The sequence below is a fragment of the Megascapheus bottae genome, chromosome 7 (assembly GCF_031878675.1).
Source record: "Megascapheus bottae isolate mThoBot1 chromosome 7, mThoBot2.hap1, whole genome shotgun sequence".
Lineage (NCBI taxonomy): Eukaryota > Metazoa > Chordata > Mammalia > Rodentia > Geomyidae > Megascapheus > Megascapheus bottae.
In genome coordinates this window covers 65787344-65814044 of record NC_143515.1, presented here as the reverse complement: position 1 = coordinate 65814044, position 26701 = coordinate 65787344, and the positions used below count along the sequence as shown (strand labels likewise).

General features: G+C 38.1%; 1 protein-coding gene across 4 annotated transcripts in view; it reads right to left on the bottom strand.

Annotated features, from left to right (window-relative positions):
- Positions 1-26701, bottom strand: part of Rbks (ribokinase) — a 75110-nt gene that overhangs the window by 34599 nt on the left and 13810 nt on the right. For 3 of the 4 annotated variants that reach the window (XM_090337247.1, XM_090337245.1, XM_090337244.1), the window contains exons 2-6: positions 25907-26039; positions 15202-15265; positions 14263-14325; positions 10124-10288; positions 3060-3151 (exon numbers count right to left, since the gene is read on the bottom strand). In XM_090337247.1, coding sequence (XP_090193373.1) covers positions 3060-3151; positions 10124-10288; positions 14263-14325; positions 15202-15265; positions 25907-26039 — 517 coding nt within the window. The remainder of the gene's footprint in view (positions 1-3059; positions 3152-10123; positions 10289-14262; positions 14326-15201; positions 15266-25906; positions 26040-26701) is intronic. The other variant, XM_090337246.1, reaches the window with a different exon arrangement.

Sequence of the window (26701 nt, the reverse complement as noted above, 5' to 3'; positions counted from 1 at the left end):
TTCCGGTTTCCTGGAGGTAAATTGGAGATAAGAGACTCAGGAACTTTCGTGCTCTTGCTGGCTTTGATCTTCGATCCTCAGATGTCAGCCTCCTGAGTACCTAGGATTATAGGTGTGAGCCACCTGTGCCCGGCTTTTCACCTCAATTTTTATGAACATAAAATGACGTATACTTATATAGGTATACTTCCTGATCCTTGTTCTTTAACATCCATTTGTGGATTTATTTCCACGTAGCAAGCTACTCAGATCACTGTATTTCCATTACGCTAGCATTGAATTGAACAGTTTTTTTTTTAATGATTTACTCTTTTAAGTTGCTACGTTTTGAGACTGATTTCATTAAAGATCAGAGTTTACTTTTAAAATAAGCGTTTATTAGTTGCCAACTGTGTGCGGATATAGCATGGATGATGCTGTTTTCTAAAGATAACTACTAATATACATCAATCATCCACATTATTTTTAACACTGTGACAATATAATCTTTTATTGACTGACTCAATACCAGGGTGGAGTTTCAACCAGTAAAATAGGGTGGATGCTGTGTGACTTTTAAAGCTAAATGATATTATTTAACATAGCTTCTGCCTGTGCTTTCTCTTGAAATGCTGGATATTGGAACCCATCTACCATACTGCAAAGAGGACTGTACCATAATGTAAGGCCATATGTAAGTGTTCTGGCCAACAACCCCATTAAGCCTCAGGCCAACAGCCAGCACCAACTATCAAGTATATGAGTGAAGACTTTAGATAATTCCATTCTTTACACTGAGCCTTCCAACTAAGGTCCCAGGCAGGGACAAACGCTGTTGTCTGACTGAATTGCTGATGCATAAAACTGAGGACAGTAGTGATTGTTGTTTTAATGCCTCAAGTTTTAGGATTTTTTTAAATGCAAGACTAGATACTTAGAGAAAGATAGACACCGAGGATACAATAATGAATACAATGATGCCCTGTCTTTATAGAACTTGTAATCTAATGAGTAGAAGAAACTGAATAAATAACTTGGTTGTGATGAGTGTCTGAAGAATAAACAACATTTTAAAAGTATCTAGCAAGGAAATATGAGCCAGTTTGGAGGTTGGGTAGTCTAAGCTCTTATTGTGAAATAGTCACTGTCTTCCACTATTTCTTTTTCCTAGCCCAGTGCTGGCCATGGAGGTTGCTCAAAAAGATTTCATAACCTACTGTGGTTTGTTACCATTAGTTTCCTTGTAGCTGTCTTTTCTGGGTTCTCTAGGTCCTGAGAGAATAAAGGAGAAATCCTAGAAACCTTCATCCAGTTATAGAATCAAATGAAAAATTAATCCTTACAATTCGTTGATTACTTTCCTTAAGAGGATGTACTTTTCTCTCAAATGTTTTTTTTTATTGTAAAGGTGATTTATAGAGGGGTTACAACAAGTAAGGAAATAAATACAATTCTTCTTCCCCCCCTGCTCACAGTCATGGGGCTTGAACTCTGGGCCTGGGCGTTGTCCCTGAGCTCTTCAGCTAAATGCTACTGCCCTACCCCTTGAGCCACAGCCCCACTTCCAGTTCTCTAGTGGTTAATTGGAGCTAAGAGTCTCATGTGCTTTAGTGCCTGGGCTGGCTTTGAACCATGATCCTCAGATCTCAGCCTCCTAAATAGCTAAGATTACAGGCATGAGCCACTGCGCCCAGCAATAAGTACAATTCTTGTTGAACATTGTTACCCCATCTCTTGTTTTCTCCTGCTATCCTTTCCTCCCCGCTCAAATCTTTCTTTTGCTGATGTGTATTATATGTCTGGGTTCCAACTATAGGAGTAAGCTCTAGTGTAATGCTGTCTTCCCTGTTGAAAGGGAGAGAGACTAATACTTTATTCAAAAAGAAGTACTGATAAGCCAGGTACAAGTGTCTCACACCTATAATCCTAGTTACTGAAGAGGGTGAGGTCAGAGGACTGAGGTTTGAAGTCACCCTGGGAATACAAACTCACACAATCTTCCATTAACCAGCAAAAAATTGGAAGTGAAGGTTTGGCTTAAGTGGTAGAAAGCTAGCTGAGAAAGAGCCAAGCAAAAAGCTGAGAGTGTGAGGCTCTGTTTGACCACATAGTACTGGCACATAAAAATACTTATAAAAGTCTAGGCTAATCATATCAATGAACTGATAGATGCATGCAGATGTATGTACATACATACATATGTACATACATACATACATACATACATACATATGTATGACCCTCAGATGGACTAAGGTGCGGTTCCCCTCATTCAGGGACCTCAAGTCTTTTCTGTGGCATCAGTGGAGAACCTGTGTCATCTACTAGTCCATCACAGGAACTACCTAATAGAAAATAGTAGTCTATTTAGTACATTTTACATTGATGACTGAAATCCAAATTTAACTGGGCATTTAATATTAAAAAAATTTTGTTTTCTTAAAATTATCTTTAAGGAGTTGTACAAAGAAGTTTCAATTCAGTGTTGACTTATGAGTACAATGCATCTTGATCAATGTGGCTCCTTTATTTTTATTTATTTAATTTGGTAACTCTATACTAGTTATTCCATAGATTGTGAAGCAATCTAAAAACAAACACCAATAGTGTGAGGTTTGTGAATGGGCTAAAACCAACTATGACTTGATATGTGCTAGAGTAGGAAGGGTGACGAAGAGAATCTTATTTTTCTTTCACTCTCAGACTTACTAATTTCCTTTTGTTTTTCTCGACCACAATAAATTGAAAAGCTTGTTTTCTCTGAATCCACATGTAACCAAATTTATGCGGTTAGTCCTGGTTCTCTGCTTTATCCACTTCTCTCTCTCTTTTTTTTTTTTTTTGCCAGTCCTGGGCTTGAGCTCAGGGCCTGAGCCCTGTCCTTGGACTTTCTCAAGGCTAGAGCTCTACCACTTGAGCCTCAGCACCACTTCCGGCTTTTTTCTATGTATGTGGTACCGAGGAATCGAACCCAGGTCTTCATGCATGCTAGGCAAGCACTTTAACCACTAGGCCAAACTCCTGGTCCCTCCACTTCTCTTTTGGCTTGTCACAGAGTGACCAAGCCAGTCTATCCTTACCTCACTTTCATTGCAGCAGAATACATCTGAGAGGGTGTAGAACTGGGGATCCAGGTCAGTGATGGCGGGAGCTGGATTGAACAATGTTTTCACTATGAAGGAATGGGAAAGAGGTTTGGTAGTTACTGGTTTTAATATGGTATATTTGCATATAATTAGGAGAAATCTCAGAGTGCAAAAGTTTTCACATTCATTAGATTAAGTATCAACTTAATTATAGATATAGAAAAATCTGAAATCTGAATTTCCATGATAGCCTAGTATCAATTCCTTTTTATTTCCATTTCCTCTACTTTTCACTTTAAAATATTTTAGTTTTGAAGGTGAACATTCATAGTTACAACCAAAGTGATTACAGAGTTAAGGCAAGGACATGAATACTAAAGTATAATAATGGCATTATAGCACAAAAGAACAAGTGTAAATGTGAATGAGCTGGTGACCATTTTGATAGGTTACTTCAAGTGTTTAAAATCTTCTTGGTAAGAACAGCTATGCAGGAAAAGCTAGGTAGGTATGTATATATCTTATCCTGTATACCCATAACAATTACACCAATACATATGCACAAAAGCTTATATTCTTGACTTTTGTGAACAATCTGGGAGCATTAAAAAAAAAGGCTGAAAAGGGAAAAGAAATTTAAGCAGAGGATGAGTGTTAGCCAAGACTAGGAAGCAAACAGAAGGATGGATAAGGATAGTAAAAATAGGGAAAGGAGAATGTCATAGCCATTACTGTCACAGATAGGTATATTTTTCAGAGAAGAAATGGGAGGTACAGCGAGGTGAGGTCCTGTGATGAAGATCATATTCTGTGACATGGCTGATGCCCTGCTAAGCTCTTGGTTTTAGGTTCAGAGTTTGGTCCTCTTTTAAAATAGAAGCTTCTCTACATCTGGACTTTGTCTGTTGAAACACATCTATCCCACATAACCTCACATAACATTGTTGAGGAACTATATGTATTATTTAAAAGTCATTAGATACCCTCAATGTATGTGAATTAATGCACCTTCTATCTGGCAAATATCATGTAACCCTTTTTTCAGTAAGACCCCCTTTGTCCTAAAACTTATCCAGCAAAGTACTCAAGTAGATATGGCTGGTCCTTTTTTCTCAGCTTGTGTCCACAGACTAACTTGTTAAATAATCCCAGCTGACTACAGATCCACAGAGGAAAATCCCCTAGCTTCTGTTCTTAGAGACTCTTCCAGAACAGTGGTTATAAACTTTGTTACATATCAGCATTACTAGAAGAGCTTATTCAAATGCATGATTTTTAGGCCCCTATTAAGACCAAGGAATCTATCCACTTACAAGTTCTCTGGTGGCTCTCATGCAGTCAGCCTGGCAGTGATATATTCCACATCAGCACGTGGCTGATGGAGACAGTCCACTACTGCAGTAGGGTGAGACTGTCAAGTCTACTTCTGTACCTTCCTAGGTCTTAACATTTGGTTCAGTCAGTGGTCTTGTCAAGTACAGACTAATACTATTCCCACATTTTTGTTATTTTAGAATGCAAAATGTCCACCCACAGAATTTCTATGGTATGTATTTTGGCTGTTCAGATTTTTGCACAGGGCTATTGAACAGCTGAATTTAGAAAATAGATGCAAAAACCTTCTGTGTAAACTATAAAGTATTGTACAAATGTAAAGGATTATTACTGTTATTATATTGTCCTTCACACAGCCTGGCATCCCCGCCTGTCCACCCATCTTTCCACAGGAGTGTATTGCCTGGCAACAATCTCACTGGGCACAATACTGGGTTTGGCCACAGAAGGTATGGAGTAATGAATTGCGATACAGATGAAACAACATTGGCTAAGTCTTGACAACTGCAGAAGTTAAGTGATAGCTTCTCTCTCTCTCTCTCTCTCTCTCTCTCTCTCTCTCTCTCTCTCTCTCTCTCTCTCTCTCTCTCTCTCTCTCTCTTTCTCTCTCTCTTTCTCTTTCTCTCACCAGTCCTGGGGCTTGAACTCAGAGCCTGGGTACTGTCCTTGGGCTTTCTCAAGGCTAGCACTCTACCACTTGACACCAGTGCCACTTCAGGCTTTTTCTGTGTATGTAGTACTGAGGAACCATGCTCCTGGCATTCATATTATTCTCTCTATGTCCTAAAGTGGCATTAAAAGATATTTTGTATAATATTTTGGTGGTGTTGTGATCTCAATTATTTATAATTGTTCATGTAATGTTTTATTTGCTTTGAAATGGATATAAGGATCAGAATCTGTATGTATAATTTCATCAAAAGCAGCTGAGCATTAGTTCTGTACGGGATCTACCTCTTTCTACGTGGTGACCTAGTGGTGATGAGGTCTGTGAAGGGACACCGATTTTGTAAATATAGGTGCTGTCTCTACTAACAGTAAACACAGGATGAGAGTTGTGAGACAGTACATTCAAAGATGGAGGGGAAGTGGAGCTCTGGCTCAAGGGGTAGGGTTGTAGCCTTGAGCTGAAGAGTTCAGAGAACACACCCAGGCCCAGAGTTCAAGTCCCATTACTGACAAAAAAAAAAAAGAAGATGGAGGGAAGTTTTTCCTTGGTATTTTAGTAACTGATAAATCATCTAGCTAAGCAATGTGTTTAATTCAAGTTTACTACTTGTAAATAGAAAAGATAAGGGAGCTGTGGCAATAAACTCATGAAGATAGAATAATGCTGATCAGCACATATGCTGTCTCATCTGCCTCATTGGCAATGGGCAAACACTCAGTGCTCAACAAGTTACTTGCTTTGCCTGCTTTGCTCTGTGACTACGTTGACATCAATGAGATTTGAGAGTGATCAGCACTATTCTTGTCTCATGGAAGAACACAAAGAGGTCTGGAGAAATGAGACTAATCAATATCAGTATAGGTCTATAGAAACAAGAAAGGGATTTTTTTCTTTGACTGATGTTCCCTATATGCTAAGTGACTGATTCTGATTCAAAGCTACTCTTGATGATTCCCAAACAAGTGCTTCTCCTTTCTTGATACCACTCTTTAGTCATCTGGGAATGAAGATACACACTCGCCCCCCCCAATAAGGCACTTTTATAGTGTTGGGTCTAAATTACTTTTGGATGGTATCCAATTCAGTTGACCTGGCTAGAGAAAGCTGCCTGAGGAGGACTTCTGGACAGAAGTGGAATTGTGCAAGTGTGTGTGTGTGTGTGTGTGTGTCTGTGTTGTGAGTGTGTGCTATATTGTCATGTGTAGGGACACATTGCTGGAAATGTTTGGGGCTTCTTGGTCTCCAAAGCAGTCAAAATACTCAAAGCTTGGGGTACATGATGGATAGCATTAACATTTATGAATTTACTTTTCTCTAGATAATCTTCATAAAGGTTTAGTTCCTTGACACCAGTGCTAGGTGAAGTAGGGTCTGGCAACAGCCCTTTGGCATGGAGTCTGAAATCCTGTCATGGTATTTGCTAAACCACTTACTTAATCCGTTTAAGACTCAGTCTACTCACTCACTTCCAATCTAAGAGAACAAGTCCTCACCTATCTTTGACATAGGATCCAAGAAAGAACTTTATAAATGCAACATATCACTATTCCAATATAAATTTATAGTATCTTTCCTTATCTATGGTTTTGTCTTCTTAAAAATTCATTACATATTCAACCAGGTTCTGAAAATATTAAATGGAAAATTTCAGAAGCAAAAAGTTCACAAATTTAAAATTGCACATCATTCTGAGTCATCTGATGGGATCTTATGCCATCCCACTCCATTCCGTGTGGGGCATGAATCATCATTCTCTCCAGCCTGCCCACCTTGTATTCACTGCTGGTGTTAGCCACACAGTGGCTGCCTTACTTATCAGATCAACTGTCTGGGTACTGCAGTGCTTATGTTCAAGCAGTCCTTATTTTTCTCAATAATGATTCCAAAGTTCCAGGAGTAACAGGACTAACAATTTATATTCCAAAGACAACTGAGTGCTTCCTTTAAGTGAATTTTGTTGACTTACTAAGGTAACAAAAGAAAAATAGGTATGCTGAGGTTCCTAAGATCTATGGTAAAAATGAGTCTTCTATCCATAAAGTACTTAAAAAGGAGAAAGAAAATAATCCTAATTTTGTTATTAAAGCTCAATTACAAAGGTTATGGTGACAGTGTGTGGTAAGTGCTTAGTTAAGATGCAATAGATGCTAAATTACAGGGTTCAACACTACTGGAAGTTTCAGGCATTTAGTGTGGGTCTTGCAACAGATCTCTAATAAGAGGGAAATACTGCTATACAGCATGGGTTGTGCTGAATCTGATACACTGGCTTTTAGCAAAAAATGTGAAGGAGGCTATACGGCCTATGGCCCATCTCTTCCTACCTTTTTTTTTTTTGCCAGTCCTGGGGCTTGAACTCAGGGCTTGAGTAATGTCCTTGAGTTTTCTCAGAGCTAGCACTCTACCACTTGAACCACAGCACCACTTTTGACTTTTTCTGTGTACATGGTACCAAAGAATCGAACCCAGGGTTTCATGCATGCTAGGCAAGCACTTTACCACTAGGCCATACTATGGGACCTGCCTACTCATCTTAATGCCCCAGGACCTCCACTTCCCCAAGTGGCAGGTGATACAGGAAGCATTGCTGCATTCTACCCAAATGATATCCCCAGGACAGGGGGCCTGTCCATCAGGATTATTCTGACCTCACCTGTGAAAGATTAGCTCCTCACCTGTGGTGGCTGTACTTTCCTCTCCTCCATTAGCTGGGTAGGTAACAGGTAACTAGACTAGGACAGAAGAGAGAGCAATTTCTGAGAAACTAGGGACAGGAGGAAAGAAGATGTTATATGAGAACATGTTTTGATCTATACAAAGAGTGGCAGAAGCAAGACTCCTGTAGAATGGCATGTGGTATTCACATCACCCAAACGAGTTGGGTGCAGTACAGGGTGCTTACCATAAGCATTAGACTCTATCTGTGTGACACTTTTGAGAAAATATAACCAAATAGATTTTGGCTTACAATTCTTTCTGACAGCTTCAAGTCCATTAAAAATACAGTAAATGTCAGTGAGAATTTGCCATGGCATGTTGTTTTGCCAAGAGAAAAATTTGTTAAATCAAGATGCACACTGTAAAACTCTCCACAAAATCACTTCAGTGATTTATTTTCCATTCATTGCTTTACAGGACACTATACATTTGAGAGAAATTACTTATATAGTGCAAATTTACTCATGGGTGGGCCTCCCCACTATACACATATTCTGTTCTTTTTCTAGTTTTATATCTTGCCAGGGAAAGTTTTTTTTCACATTTTTTTATTGTAATTAGTAAAAGGGTTACATGATATTTGCCAGATAGAAGGTGCATTAATTCACATACATTGATACCCTTTCACATGTCTTGGTACCCATTACCCTCCCCCATACACCCCCCACCCGTCTTGGTTTTCCCCCCTTCTTGCCAGGGAAAGTTTTATTTGGAAAAGTCAATGCGATTCTCTATGTTCTTCTTATAAATTATAGAATTAGTGTTACAATATCAAATAGAAGACAGCCTTACAGTGGCCACTTTTTGTTTTGACCAAATAGTGCTAGACTAAGCTACTTAGTTGTTTTGAGATTGAGTATGACTATATAACTCCAAACTGACCTTGAACTAGCTAGGTAGCTATGGATGATTTGGAAATTGTGGTCTTCCTACTTCTACCACCTAAGTACTGACTATATCTGTGTTCCACTGTGCTCATTTATCTTAACTTTAACTTAAGGAGAGAAATGAATGAAGAGAAGAAAATTAGAATTTACTGGTGCAAATTACAATGTGCATGGCATCATATTTTATTTCCTTCCATTCACAGAACAATTCTGAAAAGCACAATTCTACCTTCATTTTACAGCCAGATTCTAATGAACTACCTAATTATGCTGTGATCACAAAGCTAGCAAGGGACAGAAACAGGATTCTAACTCAGAGATACTTTTCCTACTAGGCAACAGAAAGAAGAAAAATACCAAACAAAAAAATGACTTGACTTTTAAAATGGTGTTCATGTGTTATTTGCTGGGAGTAAGCAAGGGAGAAGATAAATTAAGATTAGATTTGGTCACTGTTGGGTGATGGATCTCATATAGTTCTGCCTCCTTTATTACTTTGAAAATTCCCAAAGTCTTTTTTTTTTTTTGTCTGTTGTGGGGCTTGAACTCTGGGCCTGGGCATTGTCCCTGAACTCTATGGCACAAGGCTACCGCCCTATCCCTTGAGCCACTACCCATTCTTGAGTGGTTAATTGGAGATAAGAGTCTCATGGACTTTAGTGCTTGGAGTGGCTTTGAACTGTGATACTCAGATCTCAGCCTCCTGAGTAGCTAGGATTATAGGCGTGAGCCACAGTGCCTGGCTCATAAAAAGTTTTACATGTAATTATTTTTGTTTCTTGAAAAGATGATCAAAGTTTTGCAAAAGGGAGAGAGATCAAATCATTGATCCTAGAGATTATTTCTTTTTTTAATTTATTAGTTATTATTATTGTTGTTGGTTGGTTGTAGAGCTTGAACTCAGAGTCTAGGTGCTGTCCCTGAGCTCTTCAGCTCAAAGCTAGTGCTCTGTTGGTTTTCTTGTGGTTAATTGGAAATAAGAGTCTCATGGACTTTGGTGCCCAGGGTTGGCTTTGAAGCACAAACCTCAGATCTCAGCCTTCTGAGCAGCTAGGATTATAGGTATACACCACCAGCATGTGGCTCCAGAGATATTTAATTAAAGTAAAACTAGCTGTGATTGGATAGAACATATAGTTTAACCTTTGTTTCTCAGAATGGAACACAGTCTAGGGTATTACCTGCTCAAAGACTCTGATTAAGCTCTGTATCATTTCTGCTAATGAGATTACAGATTTAGAATTTTGGGATATTGGATCTGTTACTTATGTTATTTTTTATCCTATTTGTTAAGTTTTTCTAACATTATCAAGAACTATAACACAGTGAATCTCACAGATGGAAGAAAGAATATTTTACTACAGAGTATTGCTAAACTTGAAAGGTTAACTTTAATTAAGATACCAATAAAAGCTTTTACATAAAAAATGACAAATATGTTAAATTACCTCCATTGCTGTGGGCCATTGTCAAAGCTTCCAAAGAAGTTGCTGGAGTTATTTCTAGTTGGCAGATCATTACTTTGGCTCTGCTAATGACACTGGCTGCCTCCTTCAGATCTTCAGTATTCAAAAGTAAATTTGCTCCAGCCACTATGACAATGATATTCTGGCCTATAAAGAAATTCTACATATTTATATGATAGCCAAGCAAAGCCAAGCAATGTTATTCTTCAGTGTTATAACCATCTTATTAAGGCATTATACAAGATGTGTTGTATTAATTAAAATTTTTCTAGGACATCTAGGTCCTGAATTTTATATTCTGTATGTATCTTCGCAAGACTGGAGATTAAAAACATTCTGGGGCTGGGAATGTGGCTTTATGGTAGAGTACTTGCCTGCATGCATGAAGCCCTGGTTTCGATTCCTCAGTATCACATAAACAGAAAGAGCCAGAAGTGGACTGTGGCTCAAGTGGTAGAGTGCTAGCCTTGGACACAAAGAAGCTTAGGGACAGTGCCCAGGGACGAGCAAAAAAACAAAAATTATGATTTCTTCTTCATCTTCTTCATCTTCCCTCTCCTCTTCTCTTCTTCCTTCTTTTTCTCTTTTTCTCTTTTTTTTTAAATTGTCGGGGTAATGTATAGAGGGGTTAAACTTACATTCACCAGTAGTAGGTGCATTACTTCTCACATATTGATACCCCTTCTCATGTTTTTGTCCTCATTTCTCTCCCCCTCCCTTTCTCTTTCTTCCTTTCCTTTTTTTCTTCCCTCTCCTTCCTTCCTTCCTTCCTTCCTTCCTTCCTTCCTTCCTTCCTTCCTTCCTTCCTTCCTTCCTTTCTTCCTTCCTTCCTTCCTAATTCAGACTCTCACTATTTTGCCCAGGCTGGTTGAGAATTCCTGGGTGAAAGTTATCCTTCTACTTCCACTTCCCAATTAGCTAGGACAGAGGAATAGGATACTATACCTGGTTTATTCTAATTACTTCAGACAAAATAGTTATTAATATTTTTGTATATAAAGAATAATAGTTGAGAAATTATAATCCATTTTATGGGAAGTGGCTAATACAATGTGCACCCTGAAGATGTTGAATTCTAAATAAGAGATACTATAGAGACGAGTACAAACAGGGAAAAACCTGTTTAACACTCAAAACTAATGTTCCATAGTATACAAATAGTTCATATGAATGCCCTAATATATGAATCTGTTCATTCAAACATGGTTTAAAAGATGTAACAGACAGAAAATACATAGGCAAGGAAGAGAGGATACTTGGCTTATACCATGCCAGGCAAAAAAAAAAAAAAAAAAGGCTAGGGAATCTAATGGGATATTCGCCTTACTTGGATCCATTCTAGCCCTACCCTAGATCCCTACATAGGGTCTAAGGTGGGGGTGCATCATATCATCAGATGACTTCTCAGGAGCTATGCTGTCCAACATGGTTGGTAGTCACAGTAGCAGAGTGGATATCAAGCACTTGAAATACAGTTAGTCTGAATGGAGATATGCTTTAAATGTAAAATATACAGTGGATTTCAAATATAGCATAAAGAAAAGGTAGTAAAACATTAAATTTTAAGCAACATCTAAAATGTTAATTTTAAAATAAAATTTAACTACATGTTTGAAGTGCTAGTCTTATTTTTTTTTTTTGTGATAGGACTTGAACTGTGGGGCCTGGGCGTTGTCACTGAGGTCTTCAGTTCAAGGCTACCACCATACCCCTTGAGCCACAGTACCACTTCTGGTTTTCTGGTAGTTAATTGGAAATAAGATTCTCATGGACTTTGGTGCCTGGACTGGCTTTGAACCACTACCCACAGATCTCAGCCTCCTGAGTAGTTAGGATCACAGGTAGGATTACAGGCGTGAGCCACCTCACCCAGCTGAAGTGTTAGTCTTTTAGATATACTAGGTTAAATAGATTGTCAAAATTAGATTTACTTGCTTTTTACTTTTTAGAATATAGCTACTAGATATGAAATCCCACATGGGCTTTATTTTCTTGTCTTTTCTAATTCATTGTTCTGGTGACATATAGAGGGGTTAGTTACATTCATCAGATAGTAGGTACATTACTTCTTGAACACTGATACCCCTTTTCCATGTTTTTCTCCCACTTTCCCTTTCTCCACCACTCCCAATCATCTTGTTTTCCCCCTTCCCTTCCCTAATTAAAATAAACAAATAAGTGTATAGACAATATACTAGATACCAAAGTCAGGTACAGTAACAACGTGAGATAAACCATAAGGGTGAGAGAGAGAGAGAGAGAGAGAGAGAGAGAGAGAGAGAGAGAGAGAGAGAGAGAGAGAGAGAGAGAGAGAGAGAGAGATAACTTCACATCATACATTAAGAACAACAATCACATTTAAAAATTTTGTGTCAGTCCTGGGGCTTGAATTCAGGGCCTAGGTGCAGTCCCTGTGTTTTTTATGCGCAAAGCTGGAACTCTACCACTTTGGGCCACAGTTCCACTTCTGGTTTTAGGTAGTTAATTGGAGTTAGGAGTCTCGTGGACTTTCCTGCCTGGGCTGGTTTTGAACTTGATCCTCAGGTCTCAGCATCCTGAGTAGCTAGGATGGATTATAGGCATGAGCCACTGGTGCCTGGCTGTAGCTTTCTGTTTTCAAGGCTAGTAGTCTTCCACTTAAGACACAGCTTCACTTTTTTTTTTTTTTTTTTTGCCAGTCCTGGGCTTGAGTTCAGGGCCTGAGCACTGTCCTGGACTTTTCTCAAGGCCAGAGCTCTACCACTTGAGTCTCAGCACCACTTCTGGCTTTTTTCTATGTATGTTGTACTGAGGAATTGAACCTGGGTCTTCATGCATGCTAGGCAAGCACTCTACCACTAGGCCAAACTCCCGACCACAGCTTTACTTTTATGGCTTGAATTTCACCTACAGGCTAACATTGCTGAAATGAGTTGCAGCAGGCTTTTTTTTTTTTTTGTATTCCAGAATATGCATGCTAATCTTGTATAGACGTGACTTAAAAAATTACCTCTCAACATGGAACAAATTCTAGCCTATCATCTTACCACAGACATGTTTATTGGCCATGAGGAAGTCTTAAGGGAATGGGGATGGCTCAGCCTCAGTCCTGGAAAAATTCAAAGTATCCACTTGTTGAAAGACAGCATATTTCCTTCTTTTCTCCATTAGTGACCTCATTCTCTCTGCTGGAGTCCTACAGACTAAATCTGCATTCCTAGACTGGCCTTGGCTGCTGAGGAAATGTGCCCAAGACTGTCTGTGGACCAAGTCATGTGGCTGGCTTGCTAACTCATCAAAATGACATTCTGTATGTATTCTACCCTTTACTCAAAGGAGCTGACTGTCTCCTCTTTTTGTATTTGTCCAAGCACTTTTACAATCTATGCTCTTGAGGGAATTACCATACTATAAATGAAGCAAAATCTACTGTAATAAGCACATAATGTATGTGAAATAATATCTTTGTATGGAAAATGTAGATTTTGTTTCACAGGTAGGGAGAAAACCCTTGAAAATATAGAGTTTAAGACAAGAAATGAGCTGCTGTAGACAGTTATCATTACCTAGGACAAACAGGTTTTCTATTATTACAATGAAACTGTGTGTGTGTGTGTGTGTGTACGTGTGTGTATGTACTGGAGTCTGAATTAAGGGCCACACATTTGTGAGACAAGGCCTCTTGTCTCACAAGTATATATATATATATATTTTATTTAAAGAACAAAATATACTATCAATAAATTAAGTGTAATTACTTGTTGCCATTTGTTTAGTAAATGTTCTATAAATATGAATCACTAAACCTTGTTTTGCAGCTATTTACATGTATTTACTTAGTATAACAAATTACATATTTGACTATTTTTTGAGAAAAATGTCAATTCAGATTTGACATGGAGGGTAAAGGCAATTATGCTGCTTCCTATATGTCAGATGGACTATTTAATATTTAAATGATTGACATAGGTAGTATAAAGTTTTGGAAACATTTGTATTGGTATTGGAAAAATCACACTTTAGGTCATGGAGTGGTGGGTGTGGCAAGGTGGTTTAGAGGAGTAGGGTAAAAACTTGCTTCCAATCTAGTTCTGGAAAGAATCTGTTTCAGGAAATGGCACTCCAATATGTGAAACACATACCTTCATTATTGACAATTATAGAAGCAGCTCCTGTAGCAGCATCTTCAGTCTGATATGTAAATTCTACAAGAAAAAAATTAAAATCATGTACATACAGCCTGGCAGGAATAATATATTTTTGCAATTTCAATGTGGTATTAATTCTTGGAAAAACTTTTTAACCTTTAACCATCTGGAATAAGTTAAAAAATAAGGAATTAGTGCTAATTTATACCTATCACCTATACAATGAGGAAAACTAGCATCTTTTACATTTAGTGGCACCTTTTCTCTGCATTAGTAACAACTCATCAAACTATCCTAACTTTCAGTTGCTCCAAATTATTCATAGTTGCATACATAAGTACATTTTGATACCAACTCACTTATTTTTCCTATCAAAAGAAATGACAGACTTGACATAAGGAACAAAAGGTTGAGCATATAAAAACCTGATTTTCTTTGTTCTCAGACTTCCATCTCATCAAGAACCATAGTTCCATTTGTAAATAGCAATGCCAATGGGGCAGCCTTGGACAGCACCAAGGTGCTCAGCTTAGAGTCAAAGGATCTGCCTTCTATTCCTGGCTACCTCTAACGAGCTGTGTGCTCCCAGACAAGTCACAGAACCTCTGTGACCTCAGTGTTCCCTTCTGTGATAATATTTAGTCTTGGGGCTATAATATTCAATGGCTTTTCTCAAACTGTCTTTTGTGAATGCAGGTATGTTTATCCCTTTTCATTTCTCACATATCCATGACTTGAAGGTTTGTAACCTTCCCATCTGGAAGAATGTGAGAGGACATTAATTAAAGCAAGACCAGGCAAAGGTATACATAAAATTTCCCTGGCTGTTAGGTAGGGTCCAACAATTTTATTCTGTGTTAAAATACTCATGTAAGAAGACTGATCACAGAAGAAAGTTAAAAACATTAACTTTAAAAAAACATGAAGTATTACCTGTAGAAATACCATTCTGTTTTAAGTTTTCTATATAATCATTGCCAAAAGAATCTTTGCCAACCTGTACCAAAGAAATGATGAATATTAGATCTTTTACATTTAGAAAAATACTACAATTTGGTTTTTAGACTACTTAACATTTTAAAGGGCACATCTGCCCAGTACTTTATAAACATTAATTAGTCTTCTTAATGTAAGATGTTAGACTTGATTTCAACCCAAAAAATTGTTATATACTGTATCAATGTTTTACTTATACCCTACTGAAAATGTGAAGCAATTAATGATGTCCACAAATCCATTCTCATTTTGATCTATTCCTTTAATAATTCCTGTTGAGGCAGGACTGATCACGATGATCAGTCTTCAGTATTTATGAAGAATCCATGTTCATACTTCATTGTAAATGAGAGCAATAATTTCTTACTAGCAGAATTTAAAATGCAGAATATTCAGCGGGAAGTACTGTCATGGAGAACAGTTCCTGTTGGAGCTCATGGAGCAAAGGTTGGTAAGTACAGGAGTATCTAATTTTGCAGGCTAATGATCCAACCAGAAGCAAATTCTTCGCATCCCTCATTATCTTTTCTTTTGAAAAAAGGTTTCACTATCTAGCCCAGGCTGCCTTTGAAGTCCCTATCCTTCTTGAGTGCTGGGATTATAGATGTGTCCAACATCACGCAGCTTCTTCCATTTCCCCCTCCCCCTACTATTGGTACTCAAACCCAGGGACTTGTGAATGCTAGTCAAATACTACCACTGAGTTATACCCTCAACCCTCTTTTTAAAAAAACTTTCATTGTTGGGATAATGTATAGAGGGTTTACAGTTCCATTTGTCAGGTAATGAGTACATTACTTCTCAAACCTTAATACCCCTTCTCATATTTTTGTCCCCCTTTTCCTCCCCCCACCCCCATATCCTCAATCCTCTTATCTTTTATAACATTTAATTCTTTTCTATGGGCAGTTGAAGTGCTATACATCTGTGAAAACATACACATGTTGTAGAGATTAAGAAAAGGCCATTCCTAGACATGTATGGTCTAATAGAAACAATGAAACTTCTCTCTTTTTTGTAATATTATGCAAATGAAGTCAGTTAAAGGTAAACATCAAGTGCAGCCCTGATAAATGGAGGAGATAATAATTAGATTAGGAAGAGTAAGGATCAAGAAGAATTGTAGGGGAGAAATTGATACTATCAAGGGATAATAAGAAACAGAAATAACCATTAGATTAAGTAGAATGTCATGCGCATCAGAGGTGTAAGTAGGAAGGGATTTTATACTTGAGGAATTGCATTTTGGAGGCCTGCTGTAGCTGTATTCTAGAGACTGCCATTGCTAGTTTGGTCTTGCTCAGGGAATTATTGGATTGGCTGTATCCCCTGGTGATAGTTATAATTCCGGTCTTAGTATAATTGGAGTTTCCTGGAAAAAAATAAAGTGTCTTTCTGGCCTTCTAAACTGATTGAGATAAGCAGAAGAAAATAGTTTGCTTTTGAGTCTTTAAAAATAAAAATCTAGGCCAAGAGCGTGACCTAGTGGTAGAGTGCTTTTGCCTAGCATGCATGAGACCCGGGTTCGATTCCTCAGTACCACATACATAGAAAAAGCCAGAAGTTGGGCCGGGAGTTTGGCCTAGTGGTTAAAGTGCTTGCCTAGCATGCGTAGAAAAAGCCAGAAGTGGTGCTATGGCACAAGTGGTAGGTGCTAGCCTTGAGAAAAATCCAAGGACAGTGCTCAGACCATGAGTCCAAGCCCCACGACTAGCAATATATCTATATCTATATCTATATATCCATATCCATCTCCTAAAAGTATAATGGAAAAGTAGTGATACTGCTAAGGATTAAGAGATGTCAATTCTAGCTCCCTTTGCATTTAAGTCATAGTGGTATACTAGAAAATAACAGAAACATTAAGAAGACTGAAAGTGGCCTAGGAGTTTGGCCTAGTGGTATCATGCTTGCCTAGCATGCATGAAGACCCAGGTTCGATTCCTCCGCACCACATACATAGAAATAAAGCTGGAAGTGGTGCTGTGGCTCAAGGGTAGAGCTCTAGCCAAGGACAGTGCTCAGGCCCTGAGTTTAAGCCCCACAACTGGCACAAAAAAAAAAAAAAAAAAAAAGACTGATTTTAAGCAAGTCATTACAACTTGCTCCCTCAACAGGAAAGTTCCAGCAAGTTTTCTCTATGGCAGCAATAAAATAACTTCCATAAAAGCACATTTAAAACTGTAAAGGATAGCTGGGTACTGGTAATCCTAGCTACTCAGGAGACTGAAATCTGAAGACTGTAGTTCGCAGTTTGAAGCCAGATGGGGCTGAAAAGTCCCCATGAAGTGCTGTGGCTCAAGTGGTAGAGTGATACACTAAACATAAAGAGGCTCAGGGACAGCACCTAGGCCCTGAGTTCAAGTCTACAACCGACAAACAACAAAAAACTATAAAGAATTAAGTTAAGGCTTCAGTACTCTCTTTCTCCTTTTCATGACACTGAGGCTGTAACTGTGGCTACCTCTGTCAGGGAAAGAGGCAGGGCTGCTTGGATTCACTTTTTTTTTTGCATTTTTTAAAATTGTAATTAGTAAAAGGGTTACATGATATTTGCCAGATAGAAGGTGCATTAATTCACGTACATTGATACCCTTTCACATGTCTTGGTACCCATTTCCCTCCCCCCCCCACACCCCCCACCCTGGATTCAATCTTTTATTTAACTTTTTGCGGGGTGAGGTTAGAACCTAGGGCTTTGACAAGTGTTCTATTGAACTACATCCTACACACACACACACACACACACACACACACACACACACACACACACACACACGGGTCACGGAAACATGTTTTGGGGATTGAATTTCTCTTATTATTCCAAGAAAAATACAACATCTTCATTAGTGATTTGGTGTGACTAATGCTCTAAATGTAATCATTTATCCTGTTACTCTTATGAGAAAGTCAACAACTGAGAGCATATCTGGGCCTTGGCAGCTACCTTTAAGTGGTAAGTGGATCTAACTCAATGTGGACAAAAAGAAGTTGGCAACTCATGTCTTGTTTTTACATGGTTCTTTCTCATTCTCTCTTACAAGTTTTGCAGATGATACATGCAATGTTATATGAAAGAATGCCATCTTACTCCAAACCCTGGACATGTTCATTCATTTATACTTCTAGATTTCACCTTTTTTTTTTTCCTTTTAATCCTGGGGCTCAATCCAGAGCTTTGTTAGGCAAGTGCTGTACTACAAGTCTCCTTCTACAACTACAAGTCTCTTTCTGGACTGACTTTAATGAAAGTTGAGAATGACATTAGTGACATATACCTAGCACTGAAGTAGAGACAGAGGGACTGCAAGTTCAAGACCAATCTGGAGGGACTGCAAGTTCAAGACCAATCTGGAGCATACAGTATGACCCTGTCTAAAAAAGAAGCAAACTAAAGTAAGTTGAGGGAAGTGTACATCTCCCAATCCCCTTTGCTTTGCTGAACAAATTTCAGCTCCTTTTCAGTTATTGGAAATTGATATCCAGAAGTGAAAGCATCATGTGAGCAAAGTTTTTTTTTTTATACTGCAAGCAACAGTATCTTGCAAAACACAGTGAATAACATAAATAGGACTCCTTATAAAGTAGTAATGGATTCTCAAGACTATTACAAAGAAATACCTGGAAGCTTCTGTTTTCCAGGTCACACTCTGGCCATCAAATAGACAAGAAAACTTCAAATGTAAGCATCTTGGCCCTGAGGCAAATGGTCCATATGGTAGTCAGGAAACTTGGAATCTAATTTCAGTTCTGCCATTATCAAACTAATTAAAATTCTTTGCATTTTGCCTCAAATTGTTCCATCTGATGCAGGCTGTAGGGTGGGACTGATGTCAGTTCTGTCTGGCAGGCAGGAAACCAATGGTTCTTCGTACTGGCTATACTCTTAACATGTCTTGTGGAGCTTATAAAAATCCTGATGCTTTGGCTACATTCCAGGCCAATTAAATCAGATTCTATGCAGGTGGGATGGCATAGTCCCTGGGTGACTACAATGTGTGGTCCAGGTGCAGGATCATATCTTGCAGGATTAAGAGCTGGGGCGGTATTTGTAAAGATTTGTGTGTGTGGAAGAGATGGAAATAAGAGCACAGAAGTAGATGATGCTGTATTGGCTAATTAAGTGTGAAATAAGGAAGAGTTGCCTACAGAACCTGATGGAATGAGGAGCCCAGTAGCTCCCAGACTGAGATCAAGACATGGACAAAAACAGAAATTTCCCTGGCTTGTGTTTGCTGAACCCAGTTTTAATTTGAAGTGGGTCAGCTTTACTTCCCCTTGCTTCTAGCTTTCCAGAACTCCTATGTAGCAAATATAATTATATTTCCCTATTTTTCAGAGTAGTCAGAAGAAATGCACTGTTAGCTCGACAATGTCACTTGACTGTGTTAGAGTAAATGAGTGTAGCATTCCTTCCTGTCTACCCAAAATGCACCTGTTTTGCAAGTATCATCTTAAGCCTACCTTCCCTATTTTGGCTTTTGTTAATCCTTTCATTTCTAGAATTCTACAACATCCCTAATCAATACCATAATTCAGTGCTATCTTATGTTATTTAAAATCCCACATTTCTAAGTTTAGTCTTCTTAAAGCTTAGTGGAAACTCTAGCCTGAAATATATTGCTCTTTCCTGAAGCCTGGCATATTGGAGGTGTTCCATTAGGATCATCTAATCTTAGTTGCCCTTTTGTCCATTTTCCTTAGACCATATTTCATTCCTGAAGGGACATGACTACAAACAGCTGGAGTATTAATATTTAGGGTTGTATGTAGCAAGGTCCTAACTAGATTTCAACTCTAACAACCCTCTTGAAGACTCGCTCATGATCCTCTGGCTGTAGCAGAGTGATACTTTCTGGGAGAAAGATTCTTAAAATCCTACATAACCTGAGATTGTGAGACAGTTCCAGCTGAAAGAAGCAAGGTAAAGAACATCAATGGACAAGAACTTAAGCCAAGCCAATTTACAGACCAAGATGGGCCTCGGCAAATCTCAGGCTCAGTTCTGTCCTCAACATTGCAGAACAGAATCATCCATAGAAATTTGGATAATGATGGCCTGACCTGTGTCTCATCTGTTCAAAACTGAAATGCATTGAGAAACTCATTTTTTTAAATGTTATCTGAATTATAGCCATACAAGGCTGGTGGCTACTGGACTTGACAATGTGGCAAGGCTCATAGAAGGCAAGAGCACGGGGTTAGTGGGGAGCAAGAACACCCTTTCTAGCTACGGGTGCTGAGGCATAGCTTCACTTTGACCACCACAGGCTTTTCTGGCAGCGAGAGAGGGCCTCCATTTAGCTTTCAGGTTCCAGACTTACAACTTCATGCTGAGATGGTAACTTCAGTTGGTGTAATACATTTCTATTAGTCTTCAATCATTCCAAAAGTTTTTTAGGCTTAGAATCCTCAAATGTCTGACATTATTTAGTAATTTTATCGGTCAACACATACATGAGGTAAACACAACTCAGAGGCTAGCTGCTTATAGAAGGCCACATGAATATTCTTCTGAAGAAATTATCACATATACTAATTTTCTTTTTCTTTTCTTTTTTTCCAATCTTGGGGCTTGAACTCAGGGCCTGAGTACTGCCCTTTGGCTTTTCCCTTAAGGCTAGCATTCTGCCACTTGAGCCACAGCACCACTTCTGGCCTTTTCTATGTATGTGGTGCTGAGGAATCAAACCCAGGTCTTTGTGCGTGCTAGGCAAGCACTCTACCACTAGACCAAACTCCCGGCCCTAACTTTTTAACTTGTCATTAGCAGGTTTGTCAAACAGGAATATATAAAAATCCCAGTTACTTAAGTGTGTTGGTGGTTTAAATTCCAAATAAAGATGTGCTCACCTTAATAATAACTTTTAAGGTACACAATTAATGCTACAGTCACCATTACTAGGTCTGATTGTCTGAGGTAGTACTAGGTTTATAATAATCCAATTACTATATTTTTTTTGACAAAGTCTTCCTCTATAAGGTTATATAAGGTACACATAATTTACTTTGTTAGGGTCAAAATAAGTCCTGTGTTTGAAGCCAGGAGTGCTCACGCCTGTAATCCCCGATACCCAGGAGACTGAGATCTGAGGATTGTGGTTCAAAGCCAGCCCAAGCATTAAAGTCTGTGAGACTCTTATCTCCAATCAACCACTAGAAAATGGGAATTGGGGCTCCAATGAACACAGCCAGCTGTTTTTCAGCAGAGTTCAGGAAAGGACAATTTCACTTCATTATATATTACCTAGAAAGTCCTGCTAACTTTCCTGATTTCTGAAAATGAAAATGCCAGTGTATGATCTGTTGCTGCTGCCACAATAATCTAGCACAGAAGGCCCCCCTTTTTGGCTCAGATAAGCACTTGTACAGGCTGTTCTCCAAGCTCTCTGTGAACAGCACTTTTTGTCTTTTCTTGTTTACAATCCACTATAGACTAATAATATTGTAAAATCCACTAACAGTGAAATAAAAACAAAAAAGAATCATATAAAATACAAAGCCTGATGAACTACTACTACTATATGAAGGGAGTATACATTCACTGTGTCTAAGTGCTGCACATGTCGGCTTACTTTTCATTTCTGAACTGTTTGAACCAGTGACATTCTGCAGCCTGGCAACTGGTCTGGGAACTGGGGTTTCAGTAACATAGCCCTAAATAACCCTGTGTTACCGAACCTCTTCCTGGATCTTTCTGAGGGGTAAACAGATGGTTTTGCACATTAGAGTTGAGACAGCCTCACATTTGTAGGAAATAGGTAATTGCTGAAGGCTGATTCCTAACCTGAGTCATATGGGTCCATGTCTGCTGTGGGAACACAGAACACAGGGCCTTTGGTCATGCACCTTAAAGTCTTGCGTCTTTACTCAGCATGTTCCTCCTGAGCTGTGGTGTGATGCTTATAAACAACTTCTCTAAGATTTTGTTTCAATAGAATGGAGAACAAAACATATAAATGTATCAGGTAAAGTCCCATGAGAGATGTCTTCATAGGCTTTTTGCCCTGGGAAGTAGACTATCATTTTATACAATGTTTGCTTGGGTTTTTCCATCTCAGATGCCACCTCCAGTTATCATGGGATTAAAGCATTGGTCCATGACTCAGTTGAATTGACTTGCTAGTTTTGGCCCGTGACTTCAAATGTTTTATTACCCACATATCACTGTATAAATACTGATGTAACTGTTGCTTACCACTTTTTGCCACAATTACTTGATAAATAGTTCTCTCTAGATCAATGTGTTTTTGCCTGTTTCATCAAATCATTTTGCTTGGTTCCTGTAAGGTAGTGTTAGTGTTGCTATAAAACTGCAGAAAACTTTCTACCAGTTTTTCTTTAGCTGCACATGTTCATTTTTATTTTGATTAATGTCATGATTTGGGTTTCAACTTGAAACCTATCTTCAAAAAATTTCTACAATTAGCAAGTTTGACTAATTTGTTTAAGAAAATATACTGTACAATGAAAAATATGAGTAATAGATAAATAATAACTTTGGCTATAGAGTATGTCATAAAAAAAAGAAGCCTAGGAGCCAGGACTGTGGCCTAGTGGTAGAGTGCTTGCCTAGCATGCATGAAATCCTGGGCTCAATTCCTTGGTACCATATACATAGAAAAAGCCACAAGTGGTACTCAAGCTCACGTGGTACACAAGCTCACGTGGCAGAGCACTGGCCTTGAGAAAGCCCAAGGACAGTGCCCAGGCCCTGAGTTTAAGCCCCAGGACTGGCAACCCCCTGCCCCCAAACCCAAACCAAAAACCAAAAACCAAAAAGAAGCCTTAGAATATCACACAATTTGTTTAGGCTTTTAAACAAATCTTTGCTTCAAGGTGCTAGGAAACATAGCAAAGTAATCCTTGAGATGTTTACCTGAAGTTTTATTTTGCTTTGTTTTTTAGTTCTTTTTTTTTTCACCCTTTATGTGTGGACACCTAGACTAAACTCTACTGTGGAAAAAATAATTATGATAAATCAGGAGCACAGTAGAACTTTCAAAATTATTTAGATGCTAATATAAACCCTGCTACACATATCTGAATTAAAACAGTACCTTTGCTTCAATCACTTTCCTAACTGGAACATGTCCCAAAGTAGCTAAACTCCCTGTCTTCTTTCCTCTCATATCTACTCTACAGTTTCATGATTCATTTCCTACTATCGGTTCCAAAATATTTCTATTTTGTCTTTCTGTCTCTAATTCAATAGGGCTAAAATAAAACCAATCTCAAAATTTTCAGAAGTAGATGAGGATCACAGGGAATAGTTAATCTTGACTTTAATGGCTACATGAATAACTTCTATGAAGCTTCCAAGAGAGATTCACCAATATTTTCTTTCATGCCTCCAGATCCAGGAAACTCCCTTCTCAAGATTGACATATTAGGTACTTAGCTTCCTACAGTAACCCTATGTCTAAGATTTCCCAGACAGGAAATTATATCATTTTCTTTCCAGTTCTTGCATCATCTTTAGTAGTTAGCACTATCTGATTACTCCTCAGATCTAATCAAGTATGGGGTAGATTAGGCCTCAAATTTTTCATCAGTTTCCTTGTAGTCCCATGATTCCTAAAGCAATTACTAATTAATTATATTGATACTTTACATCTATGAGGAACTTAAACTAGTGGTTGGATAAAGACAATATGGACAATGAAGTATTATTCAGCCATGAATAATGAAATTATGTCATTTGAGGGAAAATGAGATATTACTGAAAATGATCATATAATGTGAAATAAGTTAAGCTCTGAAAAATAAATGTTGCATTTTTTTCATTTATATGCAGAATCTATAAGAACAACCTGATTATAGAAGGGGAATTTTTAGGAAGAAAGAAGGGGGTGATAGAGGTAGATAATATACTTCTTAACATATGAAAATAGCACAATAAAATCTACCAAAAACCATTAAAAAGGAAGAGAGGAGAAAGGAAGGGTAATTAGGAAGAGTAACATAGATGGGCTGATTTATTAAAGGTGTAAATATTGCAATGAAACTCCTTTGTAGAATTAATTTATACTAATAAAATGTAAAAGAACTCAATCTTAGCAACTGAGGGTTCCTTACTTTAAATCTTATGTTTCATGAAATGTTTTTGACCGAATAGCTATGACAGAATTATATCATGTTAGTCACAAATTAGAAATATAGCTTCTGTTCATTAGAAGATAGAGGGCTAATTGTTCAGCTTACCCATCAAAGACTCCTGAGTGAAAAGTGCTGTATACAAGGAGAAATAACATTTCAGAGAAATTTTGGTAAAACATTGGAAGTTCAGAAGAAAGAAATCATTCTGACACATTTGTTAGGTTTTGCTTTTCTCTAGTGTATAGATACAGTTTAGCTATCCCTATATCTACATTTCTCTATACACTAGCACTTTAAATAGTAAAAAGGATAAAAAATTTAAACTCAGTTAATTTCATTTATTTTCAGATTATTTCAGTAGGGTGGATAGACATAGGTTGACAAAATATTACATATTCTTTCTCTACATACTTGATAGTAGAAGTATGCCAAAATCTGAGTTGTGTGGAGTTCATTAAGGTCTAGATTCCTTTCTGACTTACAATAGGGAATTGGAAGAAAATGATTTAGTGATGAGTAAATCATCATCGACTAGGCTCAGTTTCTGAAAGCTATGTTACTGTGGTGCAACCTGTAAAAACAGGATGACTCATGCTGTTGTTGATAAACACCCACTAGAGCGGGCTAATTCTCCTTACTCCGCAAATCTGAGTTAGAAATATATGACATATAGGGGATGAAGGTTACGTATTTGAAAGCTGGTATTTCCCAGAGGACTCAGTGATGTAGAAACAAATATAAAGAATAAGGAAGATTACTCTCTCTTATGTAGATCTTTAAAAATGGACCTTCAGGGCCGGGAGTTTGGCCTAGTGGTTAAAGTGCTTGCCTAGCATGCATGAAGACCCAGGTTTGATTCCTAGGTACCACATACATAGAAAAAAGCCAGAAGTGGTGCTGAGGCTCAAGTGGTAGAGCTCTAGCCTTGAGAAAGTCCAAGGACAGTGCTCAGGCCCTGAGCTCAAGCCCAGGACTGGCAAAAAACAAAAAAACAAAAAAAAATGGACCTTCAACAGTTAAAAAGGTATTCAAAGGAACACAATTATGCACGTTTATGGTCCTCTACTTCACAATAACCAAGACAGTAAAAACAGCCCAAGTACCCATCAAAGTATTCACTGATAAACTGTAGTATATTCATCCAATGGGATATAATTTGGCCAGGCAAGGAAATACTGACACATGCTGCAAGGTGGATAAATCTTGAAAACATTATGCTAGGTTAAAGAAGCCAGATATAAAATGTCATGTATTATATATTCCACTTATATGACATCCAGAATAGATAAATTCAGAGACAGAAGGCAGATTGTAACTTCCAGAACCCATTAAGGAGGAGGACCTGGGAAGAAACTGCTTAAAGGGGGTGAAGTCTGATTTTGGAATGAGGGCAATGATCTAGAACTGGACATAAGTGGTGGTTACATGGCATTAAACATACCAAGTTGGTCATTTTATAGTGTTTAAGGAAAATAGAAATAATGGACTCATCTTAAAACCAGAGTCCTTTCTCTAGAACCCTTTCATCATACTTCATGCTTACCTTGCACACCAGGGATGTCTTTGCTCCAAGCCTAGCAGCTTGGACACACTGGTTGGCACCTTTCCCTCCAAAGCCAATAAAAAACTTATGTCCATGGATTGTTTCTCCAGTATTTGGCAAACGAGAAGTGAGACTATTATAATTGAAAAAGGGAAGGAAAAAAATATTACAATCAGCTTAGGGTTTTTTTTTTTTTAGAAGAGAGTAAATGTTATCAGATGGAGCTCTGATTAATCTTAGAACTGTAAGGTGCATCCAGATGAGTGCTTTTGTTTTAAGACACATAGGGGTTCCTACCATCACCAAATATGCATGTCTCCTCAAAGGTTCCTGTCTCCCTTACAACCTACTGTTGCAGCTTGACTTTAGATGTCAGTTCCACTCCTGGGTTATTCCTGGCTACCTCTGTTTTCTACTTATCTTCCTAATACTGTACCCATAGTTGTATTCACAGCAGACTTAGTAAATGGGATTAAATCAATGTGTCTATCTGGTTGGGTATGCATGGGATCTAAGAATAGGGAACTTGCAAAACTAAAAAGTCCTGTTTGTTTAAGGGTGATGTGGGAGCAGGATATTGAGAAAGCAGGATTAGGTTTTGGTATTAGTCCATCTGCCTACCACATAATTTTTATGCACTGATTAAAAAAAGAACATCAATTCAAAATAATGGACACTAAAATACTAAATTTAGTTTTTAATCTTTATTATGGATAATTTTGAACATATAAAAGTAGAGCAAGTAGTATGACTTCTCTTACCCATCATCCAGATTCAATAATTATCAACTTAGAG